The sequence below is a fragment of the Amphiprion ocellaris genome, chromosome 19 (genome assembly GCF_022539595.1).
Source record: "Amphiprion ocellaris isolate individual 3 ecotype Okinawa chromosome 19, ASM2253959v1, whole genome shotgun sequence".
NCBI classification, from domain to species: domain Eukaryota; kingdom Metazoa; phylum Chordata; class Actinopteri; family Pomacentridae; genus Amphiprion; species Amphiprion ocellaris.
Genome location: NC_072784.1, coordinates 16,949,082 through 16,967,951, shown reverse-complemented (window position 1 = coordinate 16,967,951; position 18,870 = coordinate 16,949,082). Strand labels below are relative to the sequence as shown.

Genomic DNA, 18,870 nt, shown 5'->3' with positions numbered 1-18,870 from the left:
GTGAAAACAGAAAGAATTGTTACGTTTTCAACTCTCAGAAAGTCCTTGAACTACTCATGTGTAACACATAGTTCCATTATGAAAATCAACCAAATCTAAGCTCCAAATTGTGATATTTCATCAAAATCTGTTTATGATAAATGTCTAATTTTAAATGAATCCAAAAAAAAGTTAAAGTAGTTCAAGTTAAGTGGTTAAACATCACCCATGGGCACTTGGAAAATGTTCTTTTTTTTTTTTTTGTTTGTTTTTTTCTCAATTTTCAAAAAACAAATATTCAAAGAAATATTCAAATTCAGTTTTCTTCTTTTCTTTACAGTTTATGGTATTGTTACAGTGCACAGAGGACATTTCTGAGTTCTCTCTACTTCTAGTCATGGTTGTGATGTTTCTATAGAGGCGAAGGATTTCATATGGCAGTGAAAAAGGCAAAAAAGCATGGCAGGAGCAAAACATGGAGAACCTGCTTGGGACTCAGAGTTACACAATGTAAAAATCTGTGAATTCACTGCTATGTTTTAGTAATGATTTTTATTTTTTTAATTGTCTGATCTCTGAAATCAGGTCAAATGTGGTGAAATATTGCTTAATTTTTCTGTTATGACATTTTCAACATTCAGCAAACAGTTCAAACCCCCAAAATGTCCAGGTGACAATTTAAGTAAGGAAATGGAAAAAAATTGTTACTTTTGAGAGAGATAAATTAGAGGACGTGAGAATTTTTTTTTTTTTTTTTTTTTGGTAAAATTGCAGAGAATAGATGTTCTTTTAATTAACTAACTGACAAAATCACAAATTGTTTCAGCTTGGCAAGTAACTAGTTAATCTTCTGCTCGTATTACAGTGCTCAGCTACATTTTTGCCATGAACTAAACACGCTTCCAATATAGATTAAAGATAGAAGCAATAAAGAAAATGCGAAAACAGTACAGTTGTACACTTGTAGTCAAAGTTTAGTTACTTTATCATCTATTACATAAAGTGTCATCAACAAGGTGAATATAAAGTCTAAAGTCTATAAAGCCTGTATAAAGTACATCCCAATAATGAATCTAGTTACCCTACACATATTCTAGTCCGCATCAGTGAGAATAAAAGTAAAATGCATAACAGTTAATGCAACATCAAGTTAATATTTGCTTAGAATGTGGCATTAGCAGCATGTTAAGACTAGGATATGTCATGTAACAACTGAGTGGGAGCAAAAAAACTTTCCATTTGACCAGAAACAAAAAAATGGAGAAACGAGATGAAACTTAAACCGAGCGACAGGTTTATATCTGAGCTCTGTGAACAACAGAAACAGCTATCCTATTGGGAGTGAACACCTGCCTTCATTCAGGGTTGCTTCCCAGAGGCCTTAGCGGCAGCCACAGCTGGGCGTCTGGACGGTGAATAAATGGAACTTATTCAGATTTCTTTAGATTTGATCATATTGACAGATGTACGCAGACAAATCCCCTCTGGTCGTTAAAGCAGGGATTGTCTTCACTGTCAAAGCTGTGAAATGAACTTGAACTTAAATTAGGTCAGATAGCTTCATGAAAGATATGAATTCTCTGATTCAAAACTGAAACATACGTCTTCATTAGTAGAAATCACGTGTTAAGGATGATTTTCAGTTCGTTCATGCTTGGCTGCTGTCTTTATTTTCTTTAACCTTATTTGAAGTCGCATTAATTTGGATAAATACAGCATAAAATCTCTCTTCCAAAGTCTAGAATGTTATACCAGCAAAAGAAATCATTCAATCACGTGGAAACAACTGTGAATACAGAAAAAAAAATGCATTTATATTCATCAACTGTAAGTAAATTCAGGCTCTGTATTGTGAATAAATAAAAAAACTGTTGTCCATTATTATTTTTCTTGATTATTGTACAAATAATCTTCAGAAACGTGGTCTTAATTTTGACATTTAAGCATTAGATTAGTTTTACATGTACATTCTGAAGTTTTCACCATAAGCTTTATGATACATTCACTGAAATATAATTAAGTCAAAATGAGCCCAAAATGTCATTTAAATTTGGAAACATTAATACTCAAGGTTCCCTTACTAGCTAGTTTTTGCTTTTATCATTATTTACAGAGATTTCAAGTGCATCTCAGTTTTTCTCAACGGATTTAGTCACTTCCATACTTGGGTCATGTGATGGTAACTTGGCAACTGAGGTGTCACCATGACAAGTGATCAAACCCCTTTCTGTTCAGGAAGATTATTAAATGCAGATGAAAGCTCTGGGAAAAGCTAGTAATTGGCACTTAAATCAACGTTTTGAGAGGAGAAGCTAAAGATGTTCTTCAGGTCGCTACTATTTAATCATCATAAAGGAAGCTCCGTTTTTCTAGTTCTTGTGAATTTATTGCATATTTCCTCCAAATTAAACTCATTCTTGTACCTTCTAAAAATGTTCAATATTGCCTAAAAATTTGAAAGGTATGACAAACATTTTGTGGAGAAGACTAGTCAGACACTGTAGAGGTTAGTCTATTTAAAAATATATTTTAATTACTATGGATTATAGCACAGTCATGGTTATTATTATGTGGCTAAGTGAAAATTTCAGTTCAGAGTCATGTTATCCAAATTAAGCTCCTGAAAATAAAAGTACATCGTTAAATTAATAAGTCACTGAGTTGAAATTTTCCTCAGTCCTGCTTTTTACATTTAAAGGATATATTTTTATCTGCAATGTTTCTCATAACAGAACAATTTCCTTTGCCAGTCAAAGCTTTCTCTGAACTACCAGCAATATAAAGATCAAAAGGTATTTTCCAGCTTTCATCGCTGCATAAAAGCACAAAACTTTGTGTATCATTTTATTACAGAGTCGTGGTCCAAGTACGGTGGTGATTGTGTATTCAGAGCTTTCAAACCTGATCATTACAGCACATCCTTTCATGTGCCGAACTGTTTAACAGTATTATTTGAAATTTGTCATTTCCACTGAATAAACATCAGTCTGCAGTCTGACTTTTACAAACTGAGCTGGCATACTCGGCTTGTTATTCTATTCATCACGAAGGTGCCACAAAGGCTACCTTTGGCCTATTAATGAGCCAGTCAAAGTTATTAAAACCAATTTTATCATCTGTAATGAAAAATGAATGACTTGTGTTTGATATTGTTGGCAAAACTAACAAGGAGAAGTTTGCTTTGATCAGGAAAATATCTGAACTCTGTAGGAGAATTTAATCAGCAACAAGGTTTTGGCTTCAGAATATCTGCATAGAAAAAAAGGTTGATTAGGTTAAAGTTGGGGGGAGGGAGTAGAGAAGCAGTAAAACAAACCTATACCCAAAGAGATCATTAAGTTAATGGATTGCTGGTGGCTAAAAGCATTACATTGCTGGGTATCTCAGACTTCAGAGATCTGCTGACAGCCGAGGCCTGAGAAGCGCCACGCTGAGCGACGACGCTGAGAGCTGAGGGCCGGCTCAGAAGTGACGAAGGGCATTAGCAACCCTGCATCCTCCAGTCTGCAGCTGGTATTAGCAGGCACCGAGCGCTCTGTCAACACGTATTACTCCACACACAAATCATCTGACCAGCGTCACCACTTTGCCCGGCTACAGCAGGAAAAACTGAGGGAAAGAGAGGCAGAAACTTGTAGAAGAAGAAGGAACAAGGAATAACTTGTGTTCCTCAAATGTGATAAGAAACACTAGAAAAACTCCTGAGTATATGACTGAAAAGTTCTTGCGGAAGGAAATAGAAATACACCTTGAAAAGCACCTGTTTTTCAGAACAACAGACAAAATCAAGTTGAAATATACTAGTGGTATAAGGGACTATTATATGGGGCAGTTGTTAACGGACTCTAATCCTTTGAAGAGCTTTTCTATGACACACAAAACTTGAAATAGGTGGGTATCAACAGGGCTTGTCAGCTGTGAATCCTGACCACCGCTGGCTTTAAGAAAAGGGACAAACAGTATTATGGAAAAGACAAGAAGATTAATGTCAAACACAGAAGATCCAACACACACACATACATCAGAGGCTGTAGATTGTGTTTGTTTAAGCTGCATCGTGCAGATCTTCGGCCTAACGTTACTATCTGGTGACAAGTATGAGGATTTGTGTGTCGCATGCATACGTGCAGAGCTGGCTCTGAGGCTAAGGAGCATCATTACGGACTAAACACAACTAAAACAAAACACAGGCTTTCTGGTGCCCTACTGTCTACCCAACAGAGGCTGTGGAACAACGGCGGGGGGAGGTTGTCTTAGTCAGTGTCTGAGAGAAGCGACTACACAAAATGATTAGAGATTGAAAATTATTTCTATGGCAAGTGGCTCCATCTTTCTTCACCATCACAACTTGGCTTTAGATTTTAGCAGTGGCTTCAAAATTCTCCAAAAACACAAAAATGTCACTTTAAATTCTGGGGAAAAGTTAATAAAACAATGCACAAAACATCTACAATATTTCCTTTTGATTTGGTGCTGCTAAAAATATAACATCATGCAGCTTTAAGGAAGACTTGAAGCAAGCCAAAGGAAATGTACAGTCTGTGTTAAAAAAAGAAAATAAGCTTGAGTGGAAAGCTTCATGAGTTTAAGGAAATCATTGGCATCATCATACTCAAAGTCAATGAAATTATGTGATGGTAATAAGGTGTCTTACAGCCAAGATATGATGTCTGATGCCAGAGGATGTGTGTTACACTCTGGTGGAAGACATATTCAGGTCTCTTCCTTGCAGTTAAAGCATAAAATCACAATGCTCAAGTACAAAATTACAAGTCTTACAACTTCAGCACGTACAAAAGAAATGGTAAGATCTTATAAGACTCTTATGTATTATGCTTTACTATGAAACTGAATTTCGATGTTGCAGTTGGAGGAGGCAGTGCTAATTGAACAACCATATATGCTGCAATACGATTCAGTCATAAAGTAGCGACGTGCACTTACTCATGTACTGCATATAAGCACAATTTTGCTATACTTCCACTTTCCATATATGCTTACATTACACTGTATTACTAACTTAGCTCCACCAGCAACATGAAATATATGTTTATGGATCACTATAAAATTTAATTATATTACTGACAGCAGAGTCTGTGCTTTTATCACTGACAATATTTGTGCAATTTTGTATTTGTAATGGAATCTTTCTAGTGTGCTGCAGCTACCTCTAGTTAAGGATCTAAAAACTTCTTCAACCCTGATTTGAACTTAAGAATTGAGTATATTTGACAAGATGGCATTTATATTGTATTAAATATACATTTTCTACTACAATGTAATCAAGCATACAACAGTATCAAAGATAAAGCACAAGTGGACCAAATTCTACTTATTATATGGGGATATTTCGTATTTATGTATGTCCTGTTAAATGTATGAGTTCAAATTCTTATTGGGTTATTACTAGTTGCTCATTGTGATCTCTGTAATATGAATAGTAAAGAACGAATTCTCGAGGTTTGTAACCTTTTTCTGATAAATAGTTTATCCAGAAAACTAATAATCCCCTGAATCAAGCGCTATTGAACAGGCTACATGCTGAACCACTGTTTCAAAGTTGGAAAACTAATCTATTGGATTTTAATGGTGCTGCAGGTTCAGTTTTAAAGACATGTCCAGCATCAGCCTCTGCTTCTCCCACTGTAGCAGAAATCCAGCTCTGAACTCAGCTCCTGCTGTGCTGCAAATGGGGAGGAGGGTTTGTACAGATGAAAGACTGAAACCTGTGAGCAGCTGCTGATTCCTTCAGTCACTGAATCTCTGCTGCTTCCTTTATCAGCTTGTAATGAGCCTGATGTATGACTGACAGCTTTACCGGTGATAAGATAGTGCTGGTAAACTGGAGACTAGCGAAGAACCTTTGTTCACATGATTAAAATATAATACTGGATTACTGTTAAATAAAACCAATATCCATGGGAAACAGTTGCAGTTTATCACTAAATCCTCTTTTTTTTGTTTCTACAACGATGCAGTGTTGCGACATCAAGGGTAAGACGGAGTAAACCAGACACCATCGTGCACCATATAAGCGCATGATTGTAAAAAGTACGTGATGCGTAAAATGGTGTTAGCGTGAGAACCACACACTGAGCGCAATGTGGCAGGTGACTTAAAGGTATCCAGCACTCAGACTAGGTAAAAGTGACCAGAATAAGGAAAGGGAAAGCCTTTTAAATCATTTCAGTGTTGTTTTATTGTACGAATATAAAGAATAAATAGCACATTTCCTTAATTTACAGGATAAAACAAGTCACTGATACACAGTTGTATCAATAATCCACGTTTACTCAACTCTGAGGTCGATCCGCTTCATCCACGTATGGAAAACAGCAAGTCCTTACGTGGCTCTATGCGCCATATCTCCATAAATACAAAATATATAACCAATATTCTCCACAAATAAAGTAGACTCTGGTTACAAATAATACTGACTTTGTACAGAGAGTTATATATAACTGCATGGCACCGCATATACAGAAAATACATTCCTACACTCGGTAGTGCATGTGAAAGTAGAATCATAAAAATACTGAGCTTATAATTTATGTTTAGAGTCTTTTGTTTAACTTGAACAGGAGCATTTGCAGTCTGTAATGATGGGGTACTGCACCGGTATCCAGGCGCATTTCAGCCCCCCTTTCCTCTGTACGCATCTCCATCGCAGTATCGTCAGGTGAGTAGAGTTCGCAGGTTTGCACACCATCCCCTCGGGGACAGAACACGACCTTTTGCTCAGGCAGCTGCCCACTCGCACAAACCGCGGCCAGAACCTGTTCCCCAGGTCGGTCCAGGTGTACACGACCGGACAGAACGAGTAGGCCCACAGCCACTGCTGCAGCCGCCGCTTCAGTTTCTTACTGGGCTTGTGCTTCTTGCCGAACTGGACGTCGAAATCCACCGCTCGGATCTCCTTCGGCAGTACTCCACCGGGCTTTTGGATGTCAAAGTCATCGAGTTCATCGTTCCCGGTGTATTTGTCCTCCATGGGCGGCAAAACGGACAAAAAGCGACTGTCAAAGTCCCCCAGGACGCTCTTTAGCTCGGTCTCGTTAAGGTCCCGCTCCTTGGGGTCAAAGACAGGATCCGGGTCCTCTTTTAATTCCACTAGCGGCAGACTGTCACTCGGAATGGGGCGGAGAAGGTAGTAGTGCTGACAAATCCCTCTGTCCATGAGAAGTCCGAGAGACAGCACCAGTAGATACATGGCCACACACTGCTGAGACTGATCCATGTCAAACGTTGGAGATCAGCGCGCACACCGAGCTGCTAAAAGGCCACTTTCTTGTGCGCAATTACGCGTGAGCTGTATCCAAACCTGCGTCGCGAGTGTCCCTTCAAAGTTCAGTTTCCCATGATAAAAATCCGTGACAGAAATACAAGGTTTGTCCGCAGCAGCATCAGTGGAAACAGTTTTTAATGATCGACTGCGTGACAAAGCTCAGAAGTCTCCTCGGGCTCCGTGCGCCTGGACTCGGCATGATGCTCCAGTTGTCTCCTTTGCAGAAAAGTGCTGAGCGTAACCCGCGACCTCAGTTATATCCTCCACACGGAGCGTGATGTAATTCGTGTGCCCCTCTTTGAATGTGGGTTTGTTGTCTAGGAGGAGATCCCCAATACCTCCTTCTTCCACCGCGCGGGAGGGTGGTGGGGGTGGGAGGGGGGACACGCAGGGAGAGGAGACGCCCCCTGTCGGTTTTCCAGACTTCCTCAAATCAGTCTTTCATTCCTCAGGGGTGTTGGTCAACTGGTGAATCTTTCTGCTGGGAGTCTCTGCAGGCTCCCAAAACACCCAAACTACTTGCAAAAACAGAAGCTAACTGGACATTTATTCAAGCACTTTTGTGGCACTTTTCTAAAAGTATTTCATGGTAATGACACTTTATCCGATGACGCTGGCAGTTTTAGTATCTTTGCACATATACAAAATACATTAGCTAAGAACATATGATGCACTGCTTTGATTAAAACTCCATAATAACAATAATAAATGTTCTTTCTTAACAAGCTACAACAATAAAATGTTGCTTATATGTCCATGCATCATGTGTGCTTTTACTTTTGATACTATAGCAGTACTACTACTGCTTTACTACACTCAAAAATCTGGTGTTGCAACATTTATTTACATGATGCATCTGAATATTTCTTTTGCTGCTGGTAGAAACCAGAATTTAGTTATTTTATTCAAACATGTACGCCTGTATGCATAGACTGTTAGGACTCTATTCATGAGAAACTGTCAACGCAAGAGGGAAATTTCGATGCATTTCTATGTCAGATTAAACTTTAAAAGATCGTATGGAAGTTATGGAGCCCCTAAACTAAGGTTTATGTTGGCATAATACAACATTTATTAGATACAGTCCACAAATAAACAGAAACAAATTGTCTATATTTGCTTCAATATTTCTTACATTGCTATGTTCTGAATTTTGTGGAAATCCATACAAATGATTCATTAACGACCTTAAGAGAAAACAAAAAGGGAAAAAACTATATGTTATGAGTGAAGTTAATTCCAATTATTTTACAAATTTCTTGAAATTAGTGAAATTTCACTGATACTACAGTATTATGGCTTGCTTCATTACAGACAATCCTGAAAGACATACTGCACGGGAAACAAACGAAATCATATCACCCAATTAGCAGCACCTTTCACATGTTTGAAGAAAGTCATGATTTACAGCCTGAATATGAGATGAAATGGCCTGTTAACTACACTTTTTGCAGTGTATTTACTGCTTGTGTCCAACTCAAGTGGGACAATATTTCTGCCTGTAACGGTGCCACAGCGAGCCTCTCAATAAAGCTGGCCAAATTAGCTCCCAAATAAACAACACTCACTAAGCTGCAGCCATGGAAAGTATCACAATTTGTGAACCTGTCTAAACTCCTGCTCAGAGAATCATTCTTTGAAAAATAATTTAATGGAAGAACTTAGCCAGCTGCTACATCAGCCATAAACCATCCGCTGTAGATAAATGCATCTCTGTTTCATTTTGAATGAGCTAATTCACACAAGCACTTGAGCACACGACTCATTTAGTTTACGGTCAAATGATGGTGAAAAGTCTGGAAAATGTCACCCTTATATTTTTCATCTGACCAGCACGTATCATAAACTATCGCCCCTAAAAAAGCTTGACAGATAGGCTCAATCCAGTGCATTCACATGGGGGACGGTGCAGAGTAAACTCCTTCCACATACAAACCTACTACTAAACATTAGATAAGAAGAATTCAGACATTTAATGCGCATTTCTACTTAAAATCAGCTGAAATCACCTATTTTCTTTTGGATAATTCAAAATGATTTATCAAACTTGCTTGCAATACTTAATCACACACTTGAGGGAGTTTCAAAATGAAATTGACATGTCAGTTCACTTCGGAAATAATATTTCACACACTGGAATATTTCATTTCTAATGTGGCTGCATCGGTGAAGTTTAAATATGGTTCTCATTATGTGCCATCGGGATTGCCAGGCTCATTTAACGCTGAGTTGTTTTTGTTTCTTCTAATCCCTTCCTACTGTTTTACCACAGGAACATTTTGATAGTGAAATATTCCTCCTTAAAAAGTCAGGCCACTTGAGACAGACGCCTGCTTAATTGAGGAGTTTTTGTAAATCTTAAGTTAACCAAACACAGTTCCCTTTAGCTAATAAACCGCCAGATGTAATGGCCTTTTTTTTTTTAAATGCAGGGTCTGGTTCTTGAAGACCTTTAAACCTGCGCTTAAGGATATGCGTTCCAAATGAATCTCCGTGTTTGAGCCATGCACAGGTCATTGCAGCCTTCCCTGCTGATTTCTCATTTTGTGAGGAAAAGCAGACTTCTCTCTTGGCAGCCATCTTCAGTAATGGTACCAAGAAAAGTCAAGCTCAGGTAGAAACACAACAGAGAGGACTGGACGATTCAGACAGCTTCCATCCATGCAGGAGCAAACCACAAAAACCTGAGATATTTAGAAAGTCATCCAAGCAGACGTTTGAGGCTTGATATCCTGCCCTGAGCGGTGCAGGTTATCAATGACAGAGCAGCTACAGTGTCATTCAGAAAACACAAAGCACCTTTCACACGCTTTATCTCCCTCAGCGCGTTGTTTCACACCTCGTGCTGATTGAGGCCACATTGCCAAGCTGAATACACACAGACATGAAGTGGGTGCTATTCTGTTTACTCTGGCACTTGGGAGGTGTGCAAATTGCTAGTTTGTTTAGTACTTTTTTCCATTCCTCTGCGAACCTAAAGCACACAATCACAATAATCGCTCCTGCTGTGAGCTTAATTAAAATTAATTGCTACCTCTGACCACTGACCATGAATCCAATGGAAGATTGCATTCTTGCATGTCCCACAACTCTTGTCTTATTTAGGAATTTAAAGTCTCAGTTACCTCCTTATTCTCAGGACTGTTAAGCTCTCATTTTCTGTCTCTGAAAGTGAAAATTAGCACCAATTCAGCATGAAACATGAAAACAGAACTAGATTCATTTTAACTGCTGAATATCTGAAGATTTTTATGTCCATAAAGTGTTTAAATCCACTGAAATCCATTGTAAATGTTTCATTTTACTCCTCTAATCAAGTAAGGCAATGCAATACGAGGATGTTTCTTCAAATTAGCAGTTTGAGATCATATTCAACTGTCGACTCTACAGTCAGTACACTGATTATCTCAACAAGGCAATGTGTTATTAAAATTAACTGTTTATATCAAGGTTGTGAAGAAAACTCACACACTATGAAATATCTGTGGTTTTTAACAAGCACTATAATTAGCACATTTAGCTATTTTTTCCCACAGGTTGCAGAGTTGATGAACAAAGCACTCACAGCCTAATGTGAGTGTGTTCCTTCCATTTATCCATAAAGTTTTCACAGACAGAAAACGCTGCATCCAAACAAAGTCGTTAAACCAAAACGGTGAACAAAGTCCTGAGTGATTACTCACAAGACTGAGTTTGCATTTGAGCAGACAGATGACAGAGTTAATAAGTATCATATATGTGAAGAAAAACAAAACAATAGTGGTCTTCTTTGTTGATTCGAGATTCTTCAGGGCTAGTGAGAGAATATGTTTAATTTAAAATCCCAGACCAATCACATAGTTGACAGGATTCCAATCTCACTGTTCACTAAGTATTAGATAATATTAAATAAAAACTCACAGATGAATCGGCTAGAGGCTCTGCAACAGCTCCTGAACTATGACTTCTTTTAAACAGCCCATATTATGCAAATTTATAGTTGTATAATTGTGCTTTTGGTGTCTGCTAGAATATGTTTACATGCTTTAATGTTCAAAAAACAATTTTTTTTCTCATACTACAGAACTTTTCACCCTCTTACAAAAAAGCCCAGTCTGTTGTGTTTGGTCAGCTAACCCGATGAAAGCAAAGTAACGTTTGTAATGTATTCTAATCCCAGATCTCAGGCAGACCGGTGTTGCTATAGTAGAAGTGGTTCTAGTGAGAAAACAACGTTGGATTGCGAGGGAACAACTGCACATTCTTTGTTTGGGGTCTCGCCAAACTAGCTTCTAGACAGGTGTTATGCAAATGTGGTACATGGTGATGTCAATAAGCAAAAGAAGGAAAGCCTGGACTTCAGACAAGGCATCTCAGGCAGGTAAGGAGCAGAGTCTTCCTGTTTCAAGGTCTCTGGTGTGGACCTTGAAGGTTGCAGACCTTTTATATGCACAGGAAAGCCATAACACACTGAAAGGAAGAGGAAAATGGGGGAAAACCTCAAATGTAAAGTATTTGGCTGATTGCACATGCCTATTTCCGTTCTGCTACAATTTTTCAAGCATTCAGATTTTTTGTTAAAAACATGTTTCTGTTTTTTATAACCCACATTATTTGACTGTGAGACCAATGGAAACAAACAATGACATCTAAGGCAGAGTCTAGCTCAACATTTGCCAGAAAGCAATGTGCCATCATTCAGCAAGACACTGCACTGGCCACTGGCAGATTATTCCATAATGCAAATGTTGTATTTTTACTGCTTATCTGGGTTGCAACTGAAGATAAAGTGATTGCAACTGTGATAACTTGCCAGAGTTGTAGCATCCTACCAAAAGATTATAAAACACAGTGCAGATACATGAGCCATGTTTCCATTCAATTGTCAAGCAACTCCTGATTGTGAATTAGGCTTGTTTTCATTAACCGCTTTGAAGGTAATAAACTAGAATGTGTAGTGTTGTCAGAAGGTGGCGGTACAGGTCACAATACCCACAATCAAAGTAGAAGCCATAATGCAAAAAAAAAAAAATAAAATAACTATGGAAGAAGAAGAGAAAAAAACAAACATAATTTTAGTCATCTATGAAAGAACAAAGGAGTTGTTTCCAGGAATTGTTTTCAGTCAGGCAAGATAGGTAATCGGAACTGGATATGTTTCATAATGTCTGAAGGGAAAGGTAACAAAACAGTTAATCAATGATATGAGTTAAAGGTTTGCTACTTATTTAAAAACTTGGGTTTCCATCTCCCAAGAAGCATAGTAACTCTTCTAAGAAAAAGTGAAAAACCACCTAAAGCAAAAGTTTAAAAAAAAACCTTTTTTTTTAAAAAAAAGTTTTGCCATTTCAATTAACTTACTCTAAAGTGATATTTCAAAATATGGATAAAAAAATACACCCTGGATCATATTACATGAGCACAGTTGGTGATAATTTTAATTTCACTTCACCACTTTGAGCTTTACAAATTTTCCAAGAGTTTTTCCTCCATGTCAAATTATTTTCCCATAAACATGGGTGTAAGTAATGGCTATTTGCAGGTATAAGCAGTATCAACTACAGGCAGCTTTAATCCAAATATGATCTGTGTCAGCTTGTACCGGTCAAACCAGTACAAACTTGTGCAGGTATGCAGACACACACAACCACTGTGAAGTCTCCTACTTTGCCATGTTGGTTTAAGGGAGAGTCCAGGTCAGCAGTTTCAGATCAGCCTTTATTTTATTGGAATCAAAGTAAACACTTGTGCTCTTGATGGATGATATAGCACTCCATCAATCTGCTGTGTGATATAAATGAAGCCTGACGACCAGCAGAGAGACACAGCAGGCGTCCTCTGTGGCTAGCGGGGCATTTAGCGCATTTCAACGCCCAGCTGAAGCTGAAGCGTTGATCTCCACATGGTGATCTGGCTGGATTTCTACAGATCACGAGAAGCCAATGCTGCTGCCGTGCTAGAGGCTCCTGTGAACGAGCGAACAGGCCAGAAGTCAGAATGTAGTGGTGGAGGTGGTGGTAGTGGGTGGGGGGATGTCGGGTGGTTACGGTGTCTCCAGCCCCTACAACACAGACGGCTGTTTGTGCCATGCAACCCCCCCACCGACCCCACCTTGGTCTCAAACTCTCAGCTCCTAATTCACACTTCATAAATCAAGATGACCTGTCCTCATGTGAATTCATCTCTCTCTGTTCTGGATAATAGTGGCACTATTGTTCCCACCGCAGGGATTCATTTCAGAGACATAAACTACCCTCGAGGTCCGATGCAGAGCCTTGATAGCTATAGCAGCTCCTAGATGTCCACATGGAGACGTCAAGGGCTGAAATTGCAGTCCTCCGTGTCAGGCCATGTCTGTTTGGTTATATTTTCAACTCCTCTGGCAGCTAATACAGTTCCAAAAATAAGAACACTAATTGGACAGTGTTTATTTCTGTATGGGAGAAATAAGTGTTTTTAGCAGGTTGTTTGTGGCACGATGGTTTAACAGTCAGGACTCTCTGGGAGGTACGGCTCAGTCCACTGCATGGAAAAAGAGCCGACTCTCCCCTTTTTTTAATAAATAAGGCCTTTTATACGAAAATTGGTAATACAGTATAGTTGTGTGTGAGGCTGGCAAGGCAGCGTGTGACATCATGAGTGTTGACTCATGAGCAGATGAGTGATGCACACTGAGCTTTTTGCCTCCTCTCAAACTCATATTTAGTGCCACAGAAACAGCAGTAAAGCCTCACTCTACTCTTGTCTGTCTCGCAGTCTCGCTCCCTCTACAGTGCGATGGGGGGAGGGTCTGGTAATGAAGCAAGTGTTTCTATGCGTTGTGAGGGGCCTGTCAGCTCTACACACAGCAGACCTCTGTCACCTGTTGCCACCAGCGGGAGGCTCAGGCGACGGGCGTGGAGCCAAGCCTGGCGGCCAGTAGCAGGACCCTGGCTCCACCTATAGACAGCTCAGCAGGGTGATTTACTCTGCCTCCATGCAGAGGTGTCTACGGACACTCGCACATACAGTGTTATGGAAGCAGTAGTATGCAGACTGGCCAGCACCTGAGTTTTTCCACCCTCAAATGATTCATTTCATGTACACATGAACCAAACACAAGTCACTCATTTCATACAGCGATAACAATAAACTGGATGAAAGGCCCCATATGGTAAAAATGTACTTTTATTGTGTTTTGTGGTTGTTATAAACTTGGAAGTGTAAACTAAAAGCTGTTAAGATATGAAGGTGTTTACTTCTGCGAACCCTCACAAATAGATAACCTCCCAGCTTTACAAGCCTGTGAGAATTTAAATCAACAGCTATGTTCCAAAAGAGCAACCAATAATCAAACTTTGTATAATTCTGCACCCTCACAGCCTGCTGCTTTCAGGTGAACCACTCCACATCAGCGGCTGTCGTTTAGTCCACCAGGTTTATTTACTTAGAGCACCTTCTGCGAACTCTAAAATGTCTCAGCTATGAGAAAAGCAAACTAAATGCTCTGCAGTTGGCTACAAGAGTGAAGACAACAGTATCCATGCAGTCCCAGCATCTAAGAAAGAGAAGATGCTGTGGATTACTTTTATTATGGATGACAATGTCACCACAACAACAGGAAATCCTTAGCGTTTGTGCAATGCTTGGCCAATGTTGCTAACAAACAGTTCAGCTGCATTCACACTTACAGACATTGTTTAGAACAGTCACTGTGAAATGAACCATCTTTGCAGCATTTTCAGCTCAAGAATTGAAAGACACATTCTGGGGAAAAGTGAGACTTTCATTAAATTGCTGAAATGGGGTACATTTTGGAATCTTTAAAAGTAAAGTCGGTGATTCTCATAGAGCACAGTTTTTGTCAAATTCAGCACATAACTCCTCACAGGCGCAATGCTGTTCCAACGTCTTGAGCTTGTTTCATGTACATTTATACTTAGGCACAAGACAGAGGGAAAAGAAGGGGAAGGACACATGCAAACTATCTGAATATGCTAGGTAGCCGAATATCAAATATGCTCCTCCAGGGGTTGTACTTCATTTCAGTCAAGCTGAACAAACGTAAGAACGTCATGGTTTTGCACTGTACACACGCTAAAAATAATTGACAAAAAACAGCGTAAAGATGCTAGACATACTTGAGAAAGTTTAGATCTTGATTACTTTCTAGACTCTGCACATTTAGCCAATATAGTTTCACGTATGTGCGCTGGATTGACATTTTTTGAAATTTCAAAAAACCGTTCAACACTGACCTTCCACATTATGAGATGAGTGTACAAGGAACAGATGTTGTTCAAAGGTCTGAGTTCAATGTGTGTGTCGTTGGAGCACGTTTGATTATAAAGCTGAAAAAGGCCATTTTTGATGCTGCTGTCAGCTGCAATAGACCGCAGCCATGCTAAGTACTGCAGAGGATTCATCAAGGCAGTCACAATTGCCGTCCTTGTGGTATATGACACAGATATTTGTCTATATACAGGTAAGGTAGACTTCAGAGACTGCAATATATTATAAAAATACATGTCACAAACAGGGCTGCACAGTGGTGTAGTGGTTAGCACTTTCGCCTTGCAGCGAGAAGATCCCTGGTTCGCGTCCCGGCTTTCCCGGGATCTTTCTGCATGGAGTTTGCATGTTCTCCCTGTGCATGCGTGGGTTCTCTCCGGGTACTCCGGCTTCCTCCCACAGTCAAAAAATATGCTGAGGTTAATTGATTATTCTAAATTGCCCGTAGGTGTGAATGTGTGAGTGCTTGTTTGTCTATATATGTAGCCCTGCGACAGACTGGCGACCTGTCTAGGGTGTCCCCTGCCTTCGCCTGGGTCAGCTGGGATAGACTCCAGCCCCCCCCGCGACCCTAGTGAGGATTAAGCGGTGTATAGATAATGGATGGATGGATGTCACAAACATAAAAATGATTTAAAAAATGGCTGCATGCAATAAAAAGCTATGGCATAAATGAATATACGTAACATTTTAAACAATTAAATGCCACAATCTTGTGCACTTTGCAAAAAGACCCACACTACATGCACAAATGGCCACAAGTGACACCGACTATGACTTGTCAACACAAAAAATCTAATTGCTGTGAGGGCACATTAAGTTTTTCAGGTAAGTTGGCTGACTTTCTGTGAAGCTGAAAAGGGAAACAGTGCAGCAGTAGATGAGACAGAGAAATGAAGACTGACAGCAAGAGGAATGGGACTCGAGCTGGAAGAGGGGTTTGGGGCCCTGGCCAGTCGCTGCAGTAGCAGTCAGGGCTGCTGTGGAAAGGGTTAATGCGAGACAGTAAAGTGAATCCAGATGTGCTGTTATTATTAATATCTCTGGCTGATGAATGGGAAGGTAAAATTACAGGCGCCAGCCAGGGAGGCCCCGTGCATTGCCCTGCCACCCAGGAGCTTCCCAACTCACCTCTACAGCTCTCACAGCAGCAGACCGCGGTGAGACTATCAGCGGCATGAGACTGTCAGCGTTCCTGCATGTGGTTTCAATGTGTCAAACAACCAGGAGGCAAAGCAGGCGTGTAGACAGGCAGTCACTTTCACCGGCCGGCGGCCCAGCTCTGGGCAGAGCGATGGGCGTCAGACACATGACTTCATTCCTTAAATTCATCTCAGTAGCTGCTCTGTGTCACTTCACGTCAAGTCAGAGTGAAGGATATAATGATTTCATTCCAGAATCTAACCAAATGTGGCAATATAATGGCACTTTTGGATTCAAGCTCAATCCCTCACTATTTTTAAACCACTTTGTTGCCCCATAAAAATATTCTATGTTGAAAACAGAAGCAGGACTAACAGAGTGGAACAAGGACGTTAATTAATCAAAGAGCCAATCTAGAAAAACCAACTGCCAACTCTTTTCCTAATGTGTGTATTTTTTTATGCTTCTCTGATTTCCTACTTTTCTCAGTGTGATGACAATAAAAGGTTAAATGATTTCAGGCCTGTTAAGATGAAAGTGATACAGTGATAGACATTTTCACAATTTGCTGACATACAGACTAAATGATTAATCAATAAATAAAAGCAGACTCATCAAATGCAGAAAGCAATTATTAGATGCAGCCCTAGATCGAACACATACTCTTTCTGAAGCTCAACAACCAAATCAATGAACAAGGAGAAGACTATAATTAAGTTAGATTAAATCAATAAATGAGAAAGAACCGCAGAAATCAACATGTTTAAGATGCAGTTGAATTGAACTGTGAAACAGATCTGTGGGCTTGATAGGAAGGAACCTATAATCACTTTATGGCCTCTATAAGCTCCTCACACCTCCTCCAATTCACACCTCAGTCAGCCTCTCGTGCTGGTTCAACAAAAGTTGCCTTGAATTCAAACAGACATGGAGACAGACAGGGTTTCATACCATTTCTGGGAGGCAGAGTTGTTTTTTTCCTGTCGATGTTTCCCTTTAATCATAAAAGGTGAAGTCTGCGTGTTCTCTTTTTAAACAGGGTTTATATTGGTTTAGAACAGGAATTTCTAAAAACTATTTGTACTGTTGACAAACTATATGGTGAGATTGTTCTGGCTAAATTAAGTTCCATTTATCCAAATTGCTATTTGCAGACTACTTAAGCTTCCTTGTACAAATCATCTGAAGTTGACAGAAACGAATAATGAATGTTTTTTTATTGTCTGTTTATCCTGGTTGTGTTTTATGATGATCAGTTTACAGTTTAAGGGCAAAGGGTGGATGTTTTGTCACTTCATCTCTCAACAGTATATACAGCTATCTTCTGTGCGTTGACAGATTTTTATTGCATTTTTGTGTTGTTGCAAGTAAAGCCTTAAATTTAGATGGTTACGACACTGTCTGGGAGAATTCTGAAAACTTGAGAAAACTGATACTCGCCCCCATTGTGCACTGCAGCCGCCTGAAGCATTCTTACATCTCTGACCGCAGTTTCCACGATTAAATTAAAATTTAAAGATAAATTTGAAAACATCTGTCTTTTTCTTTTCATTTCAGGCTTCCAGCCACACTAAACCACTGTTCATCCGTCCATCTCAGATTATACTCTCTGTATTTGAAAACTGCAGTGTCAAGTTTTCATGTAGACAGAGAGAAAAAGATTGCTTTCTGCAATGCATCTATAAAATTAATTTCATTTTGGGAGCCAAGAGAGTCCACAGGCTCACTACAGGAAGCTCTGGATAGCAACTACGACTTCTGACTTAACATTAAATCAGAATGTACACTATACAACAGAAGCAGAAACATGCTGTGTGTTCAGCTACACTGGTACAGAAAATATTTACCACAGAGAGTTTGAAGTGGAAGTTAATCCACACAGTTGGTCCATTCATCGCCTGTACTTACCAACTGATGTTGGTGCATCCATACAGCGAATTTCTGCACTTGTTCATCTGCGTGAGAAGCCGGGAAAAGTCGGTCATAAGATGATGGACAAAACGCCAGCTGAAAAGAAGAGACACACAATTTTTGGTAGTGTCAGTTTTTTTTTTTTTCAAATGTATCCACACTGATGCATATGTGCATCTCACCATATGTGCAAGCATTTACACCTGAAATGCAAAGCAAGCCTCTAAAGACGAACATGTCTGATAGTGTAGTTTTCTTTTAAGCTATATTGCAGTTGTGGAAAAATGTATTGTCTATATAGT

General features: G+C 39.5%; 2 protein-coding genes across 9 annotated transcripts in view; both read right to left on the bottom strand.

Annotated features, from left to right (window-relative positions):
• Window positions 1-18,870, bottom strand: part of LOC111562889 (RNA binding protein fox-1 homolog 3-like) — a 530,604-nt gene that overhangs the window by 489,575 nt on the left and 22,159 nt on the right. For all 8 annotated transcript variants that reach the window (XM_023261674.3, XM_023261666.3, XM_023261665.3 and 5 more), the window contains exon 2: window positions 18,566-18,664. The gene's annotated coding sequence lies outside the window, so the exon portion shown is untranslated. The remainder of the gene's footprint in view (window positions 1-18,565; window positions 18,665-18,870) is intronic.
• nog1 (noggin 1) lies at window positions 6,154-7,601 on the bottom strand. The gene has a single exon (XM_023261686.3). The coding sequence runs from the start codon at window positions 7,214-7,216 to the stop codon at window positions 6,548-6,550; it is 669 nt and encodes a 222-aa protein (XP_023117454.1). The 5' UTR covers window positions 7,217-7,601; the 3' UTR covers window positions 6,154-6,547.

Excerpts from the sequence above, each read along its gene's own strand:
- nog1 (XM_023261686.3), bottom strand. The coding sequence starts at position 7,216 with ATGGATCAGTCTCAGCAGTGTGTGGCCATGTATCTACTGGTGCTGTCT.